Genomic DNA, 8,225 nt, shown 5'->3' on the forward strand with positions numbered 1-8,225 from the left:
TAACTAACTACTAACTAACTAACTACTACTACTAACTACTAACTAACTAACTAACTAACTAACTAACTAACTAACTAACTAACTACTAACTAACTAACTAACTAACTAACTAACTAACTAACTAACTAACAACTAACTAACTAACTAACTACTAACTAACTAACTAACTAACTAACTAACTACCTAACTAACTAACTAACTAACTAACTAAACTAACTAACTAACTAACTACTAACTAACTAACTACTAACTAACTACTAACTAACTAACTAACTAACTAACTAACTAACTCTAACTAACTAACTAACTAACTAACTAACTAACTAACTAACTAACTACTAACTAACTAACTAACTAACTAACTACTAACTAACTAACTAACTAACTAACTACTAACTAACTAACTAACACTAACTAACTAACTAACTAACTAACTAACTAAACTAACTAACTAACTAACTAACTAACTAACTAACTAACTAACTAACTAACTAACTAACTAACTAACTAACTAACTAACTAACTAACTAACTAACTAACTAACTAACTAACTAACTAACTAACTAACTAACTAACTAACTACTAACTAACGAACTAACTAACTAACTAACTAACTAACTAACTACTAACTAACTAACTAACTAACTAACTAACTAACTAACTAACTAACTAACTAACTAACTAACTAACTAACTAACTAACTAACTACTAACTAACTAACTAACTAACTAACTAACTAACTAACTAACTAACTAACTAACTAACTAACTAACTAACTAACTAACTACTAACTAACTAACTAACTAACTAACTAACTAACTAACTAACTAACTAACTAACTAACTAACTAACTAACTAACTAACTACTAACTAACTAACTAACTACTAACTAACTAACTAACTAACTAACTAACTAACTACTAACTAACTAATAACTAACTAACTAACACTAACTAACTAACTAACTAACTACTAACTAACTAACTAACTAACTAACTAACTAACTAACTAACTACTAACTAAACTGTCTAGTCATAGTCTAGTCATAGTCTAGTCATAGTCTAGTCATAGTCTAGTCATAGTCTAGTCTAGTCTAGTCATAGTCTAGTCATAGTCTAGTCATAGTCTAGTCATAGTCTAGTCATAGTCTAGTCATAGTCTAGTCATAGTCTAGTCATAGTCTAGTCATAGTCTAGTCATAGTCTAGTCATAGTCTAGTCATAGTCTAGTCATAGTCTAGTCATAGTCTAGTCATAGTCTAGTCATAGTCTAGTCATAGTCTAGTCATAGTCTAGTCATAGTCTAGTCATAGTCTAGTCATAGTCTAGTCATAGTCTAGTCATAGTCTAGTCATAGTCTAGTCATAGTCTAGTCATAGTCTAGTCATAGTCTAGTCATAGTCTAGTCATAGTCTAGTCATAGTCTAGTCATAGCTAGTCATAGTCTAGTCATAGTCTAGTCAAGTCTAGTCATAGTCTGTCCATAGTCAGTCATAGTCTAGTCATAGTCTAGTCATAGTCTAGTCATAGTCTATCATAGTCTAGTCATAGTCTAGTCATAGTCTAGTCATAGTCTAGTCATAGTCTAGTCATAGTCTAGTCATATGTCTAGTCATAGTCTAGTCCCATAGTCTAGTATAGTCTAGTCATAGTCTAGTCATAGTCTAGTCATAGTCTAGTCCATAGTCTAGTCATAGTCTAGTCTAGTCTAGTCATAGTCTAGTCATAGTCTAGTCATAGTCTAGTCATAGTCTAGTCATAGTCTAGTCATAGTCTAGTCATAGTCTAGTCATAGTCCTAGTCATAGTCTAGTCATAGTCTAGTCATAGTCTAGTCATAGTCTAGTCATAGTCCTATTCTAGTCTAGTCCATAGTCTAGTCATAGTCTAGTCCATAGTCTAGTCATAGTCAGTCTAGTCATAGTCTAGTCATAGTCTAGTCATAGTCTAGTCATAGTCTAGTCATAGTCTAGTCATAGTCTAGTCATAGTCTAGTCATAGTCTAGTCCTATCTAGTCTAGTCATCATAGTCTAGTCATAGTCTAGTCTAGTCAGTCTAGTCTAGTCTAGTCATAGTCTAGTCATAGTCTCTAGTCTAGTCATTCTAGTCATAGTCTAGTCATAGTCTAGTCATCTAGTCATAGTCTAGTCATAGTCTAGTCATAGTCTAGTCATAGTCTAGTCATAGTCTAGTCATAGTCTAGTCATAGTCTAGTCATAGTCTAGTCATAGTCTAGTCATAATCTAGTTATTCTCTTGTCACTTAAGATAATGTATCATATGTTTGCATATAATGCCATTTCTTAGTGAAGAATCATGCTTATCTGGAATGTTATTTACCGTTCCCCGTTTAATAGAATAAGCAGAATTGTGATACTCTCACAGCATAGGTAAATGCGACCTTCACCTGTTTTTTTTCGAACAATTTTTGTAAGACTTTCATCTTTGCTGTAATGCTAAGCATACGAAATATTTCTTCATTTAAAAAAATCTATCTACGTACTTTGTATTTTGCAGACTTCGTATTCAAAGAATAATTTTAATCTTTTTTGTGGTTAAATTATTCATAGCCGTGTATAAAATTGAATATATTTATGTCTGCATTTTTTCCTACACACACATACAAATACATATATGAATGTACTTCTTTTGAATTCATTCTTTTATTTATTCGCAATAAGTTCTTGCAGACACAATGGAATATAAGATTTGTGTTTTATTTTCTTCTTTAGTTAGCAAGACAATTTGAAATTGTTGTACAATGTCTGTGTATTTCAAATGTGAAATCGTCTTGAATTGTGTGTGTGTTTTTTTTTCCAAGAGAAAAGACATGCATGGTAAGTGGGTAGAAAATGGAAAAATAGCAACAGATAAATTATATGAATACTAAAAGTGCTGGGAAATTAGTTCAATGTTATCTTATTTAAAAGATTCTAAGAATTTAAAAAAGTATAATAGTAGTTTATTAAATATGGGCCTCTAAATAGATTTATTAAACATTTAAGTTAAATACTTATTATGTATGTAGAAAGTGGAAAGAAGTTCTTCTCATTATTAAAAATTTAAGTTTTTGTTGAAGATTGGATTATGACTAAACTTTTAGCGACAAAGATGAAATTTTGCCTTTTTGATAATTTATTAGTATAACAGTTTAAGTACTTACTGTTTTAAGCTTAACAGCACATCTCATGTTGTCATATAATTATATTAAAATCATATTAAATTTAGAAAATAATATTCCACAAATATCTTGATGATATCTATATTTTATGAATTTTCTTTGCACAAAAATTTTATATATTTTAAATAAACTTGGCATAATCTTGTAACCATTAGTTATATGTATTTGCAGATGGTAGATTATTAAAGAAAACCCAAAAAGCTCAAAAAAGGATAATTGGTTTTTTGGTTTTGACTAAGTTTATTAGTTAAAATTCCCAAGTTAATCATACATCATTTAGAATTGCGTAATATAAACATTATGGCAATATTGGAGTAAGGGTTTTATGAGGACAACCATACTAAGAAATCTATCTCATAACTAATCTGTTTTTTATTTTATTAAGAATAAGCTTTATTATTTTGCAATATTGCTAAATACCACTGGTTATTATTAAGATTCGTATAGTTTTTTTTTTTTTTGCCTTGACCTCAATTTCTCTCAGTTCTGGCCATCTCAGACTTCTGTTGCTTTCCGTTTGGTTTATAAAACCCATAGCACTTGTTTTCTTATCTACTCTTACTCCATACTTACTACTTGTATAATATTTAAACACATGACTGAACATGCTTGCCTTTATAAACACAAACACTTTTACTTCAAACAAACTGATACAAACATATTTGAGAGCAAAAAAAATATCATTATTATATAATATTCCAACAATAAAAAGATTATAAAACTCATAAAAATCTGTTAATAAAATCCCCATTAGACTTACTCTTGTTTTTGCTTTTAATACTCAGCATTATGCTTTTTATATAAAATTTTTGTCAATTAGTGTGTGAGAAATCAGTGAATGTGAAATGAGGAAAAATGAGAAGGATGGGGGTGTTTAAGGTAAATATTGTATAATTCCAAGGGATTTAAATTATAAGAAAGCAGAAATGAACTAGAACTGAATATGAACTGAACTAGAACTGAACTAGAACTGAACTAGAACTGAACTAGAACTGAACTAGAACTGAACTAGAACTGAACTAGAACTGAATATGAACTGAACTAGAAACTGAACTAGAACTGAACTAGAACTGAACTAGAACTGAACTAGAACTGAACTAGAACTGAACTAGAACTGAACTAGAACTGAATATGAACTGAACTAGAACTGAACTAGAACTGAACTAGAACTGAACTAGAACTGAACTAGAACTGAACTAGAACTGAACTAGAACTGAACTAGAACTGAACTAGAACTGAACTAGAACTGAACTAGAACTGAACTAGAACTGAACTAGAACTGAACTAGAACTGAACTAGAACTGAACTAGAACTGAACTAGAACTGAACTAGAACTGAACTAGAACTGAACTAGAACTGAACTAGAACTGAACTAGAACTGAACTAGAACTGAACTAGAACTGAACTAGAACTGAACTAGAACTGAACTAGAACTGAACTAGAACTGACTAGAACTGAACTAGAACTGATCTAGAACTGAACTAGAACTGAACTAGAACTGAACTAGAACTGAACTAGAACTGAACTAGAACTGAACTAGAACTGAACTAGAACTGAACTAGAACTGAACTAGAACTGAACTAGAACTGAACTAGAACTGAACTAGAACTGAACTAGAACTGAACTAGAACTGAACTAGAACTGAACTAGAACTGAACTAGAACTGAACTAGAACTGAACTAGAACTGAACTAGAACTGAACTAGAACTGAACTAGAACTGAACTAGAACTGAACTAGAACTGAACTAGAACTGAACTAGAACTGAACTAGAACTGAACTAGAACTGAACTAGAACTGAACTAGAACTGAACTAGAACTGAACTAGAACTGAACTAGAACTAGAACTGAACTAGAACTGAACTAGAACTGAACGAAAACTGAGCTAAAAAATGTGATACTTTTGCGATGTTGGGTATAAAATTACAACTGGATGGCATATGTTTTTTGCCTAATAGTGCTCATACATGCATACTTATTTTACTCCAGCCTACAGACCAATTTAAAACAATATTCTCCTAATTTTCCCTAATGAAGCACTATGTCTAGTATAAGTCAATAAAAGAAAAACACACACACTTTTTACTTACCCAGATGATGTGCTATATGATCATGTTCCGGTAATTCGTGAGGTAGCAGACTGCCTGTATGATGATAACCAATATTGTCCATATTATGTAAATACATATCATCCGCATCCACTAAATCTGTATGATGATTAATATGATGGGCCATAATATGATCCACATCATCTAAATCTATATGATGGTCATCTTGTGAGTGTGCGGACGCGGCACGTATATGACGTTGATTATGCGAGGCAAGAGTATTTGTGTTGGCGCTACTAAAAGTATGCTTTAAATAGGGAATAGTAGTAGTGATGTTTATATTTGTATTGCTGATAGTAGTTAAATTTGTGTTTGTTATTTTCTCAGTAGCTAAAGCTGTAACACTAAATATAACATAACAATTAAGGCAAATTGCAACAATTAGCCATGAAATTTCCGGTATTTTACGTTTCCGTTTCATTTTTCTATTATGTGGTCGGCGTTGCTGTTTGTTAATGGAGTGAGGACTGTTAAGAGCGTTGGTGCTGGTGTTGTCTATAGTTGTAATAGTGGAGCTGTAAGTGTGTGAGTTTAAGGAAACGAGGCGGGTTGTCTGTTGCTTAATAATTGGAGTAGTAGTTTTTGTACAAAAACCAGCGGTAGTAGTTGTTGTTGCCAAGGAAGTTAGTAATTCACTTTCATTTTCTGTTTTAGCCATTGCTTTTATTTGAATTTATTTATATTTTTAATTTATGCTCGTACAATTTTATGACATTCTGGTTGGTTTTTGTGTGCGAGTATGGTTTTTTCTAAATTAATTTTATTTGTGGTTTTTCTTTTTATATTATAATTGGTTTTATTACATTATATAATTTTAAACACAATTTAATTTTTTCTATATACATTTTTTGCCTATTTTTTGGTGAAAAATTTGCTGATTTAATTTTTATTTGCTAGCGGTTTTTTGTGGTTTTGCGGGGTTTTTAAAGGTTTTTTTGTAATGACATTATGTTAGTGGTTTCCATTATATATTTTCATCACTAAAGTTTTTTCTGGGTTATTTAGGTTTATTTTTTGAAATTTTATTACATTTTAATTATGGTTTAAAATTGCTTTTCTGTAATTAATTTTTCATGTTTATTGTTTATAGTTTTTATATGGTATTTATTTACTAGAATGAAGATAATAAGTTTTAAACATTTTACAAACAATGTGAAAGCAACAATAAATTTCAAATTAATTGAAGGTTTTATATTGCAGCAGTAATTAGCAGATTGTTCTGTACAAAGAAATTAAAAGGGAAAAGAAAAAGGAAAAAAGAACCTTACCTAAACTGACCTAGAACTGAACTAGAACTGAACTAGAACTGAACTAGAACTGAACTAGAACTGAACTAGAACTGAACTAGAACTGAACAAGAACTGAACTAGAACTGAACTAGAACTGAACTAGAACTGAACTAGAACTGAACTAGAACTGAACTAGAACTGAACTAGAACTGAACTAGAACTGAACTAGAACTGAACTAGAACTGAACTAGAACTAGAACTGAACCAGAACTGAACTAGAACTGAACTAGAACTGAACTAGAACTGAACTAAAACTGAACTAAAACTGAACTAGAACTGAACTAGAACTGAACTAGAACTGAACTAGAACTGAACTAGAACTGAACTAGAACTGAACTAGAACTGAACTAGAACTGAACTAGAACTGAACTAGAACTGAACTAGAACTGAACTAGAACTGAACTAGAACTGAACTAGAACTGAACTAGAACTGACTAGAACTGAACTAGAACTGAACTAGAACTGAACTAGAACTGAACTAGAACTGAACTAGAACTGAACTAGAACTGAACTAGAACTGAACTAACTGAACTAGAACTGAACTAGAACTGAACTAGAACTGAACTAGAACTGAACTAGAACTGAACTAGAACTGAACTAGAACTGAACTAGAACTGAACTAGAACTGAACTAGAACTGAACTAGAACTGAACTAGAACTGAACTAGAACTGAACTAGAACTGAACTAGAACGAACTAGAACTGAACTAGAACTGAACTAGAACTGAACTAGAACTGAACTAGAACTGAACTAGAACTGAACTAGAACTGAACTAGAACTGAACTAGAACTGAACTAGAACTGAACTAGAACTGAACTAGAACTGAACTAGAACTGAACTAGAACTGAACTAGAACTGAACTAGAACTGAACTAGAACTGAACTAGAACTGAACTAGAACTGAACTAGAACTGAACTAGAACTGAACTAGAACTGAAATAGAACTGAACTAGAACTGAACTAGAACTGAACTAGAACTGAACTAGAACTGAACTAGAACTGAACTAGAACTGACTAGAACTGAACTAGAACTGAAAAACTAAAGAAACTGAACTAGAAACTGAACTAGAACTGAACTAGAACTGAACTAGAACTGAACTAGAACTGAACCTGACTACGAACTAGAACTGAACTAGAACTGAACTGAACTGAACTAGAACTGAACTATAAACTGAACTAGAACTGAACTAGAACTGACTGAACTGAACTAGAACTGAACTAGAACTGAACTAGAACTGAACTAGAAACTGACTAGAACTGAACTAGAACTGACTAGAACTGAACTAGAACTGAACTAGAACTGAACTAGAACTGAACTAGAACTGAACTATAACTGAACTATAACTGAACTAGAACTGAACTAGAACTGAAACTAGAACTGAACTAGAACGGAACTAGAACTGAACTAGAACTGTAACTAGAAAACTGAACTAGAACTGAACTAGAACTGAACTAGAACTGAACTAGAACTGAACTAGAACTGAACTAGGACTGAACTAGAACTGAACTAGAACTGAACTAGAACTAAACTAGAACTGAACTAGAACTGAGCTAGAACTGAACTAGAACTGAAATAGAACTCAACTAGAATAAGAACTCAACTAGAATATAAAAAAATTAACAAATAACTCATTTTAAAGCTTTGAATTGCA

At 31.5% G+C, this 8,225-nt stretch overlaps 1 protein-coding gene across 1 annotated transcript; it reads right to left on the reverse strand.

Moving 5' to 3' along the window:
* Positions 1 to 5,267: 5,267 nt before the first annotated feature.
* On the reverse strand, positions 5,268 to 6,347 carry LOC119615630 (the record flags this gene model as incomplete). Its single annotated transcript, XM_037971639.1, has 1 exon — positions 5,268 to 6,347. A coding segment is annotated over exon 1 (676 nt), but the record flags the coding sequence as incomplete, so codon positions are not given.
* Between the last annotated feature and the right edge of the window lie 1,878 nt (positions 6,348 to 8,225).

This window comes from Lucilia sericata, unplaced genomic scaffold (genome assembly GCF_015586225.1).
Source record: "Lucilia sericata isolate MDLA Ls3-8-SP2 unplaced genomic scaffold, ASM1558622v1 Contig006439F_arrow, whole genome shotgun sequence".
Lineage (NCBI taxonomy): Eukaryota > Metazoa > Arthropoda > Insecta > Diptera > Calliphoridae > Lucilia > Lucilia sericata.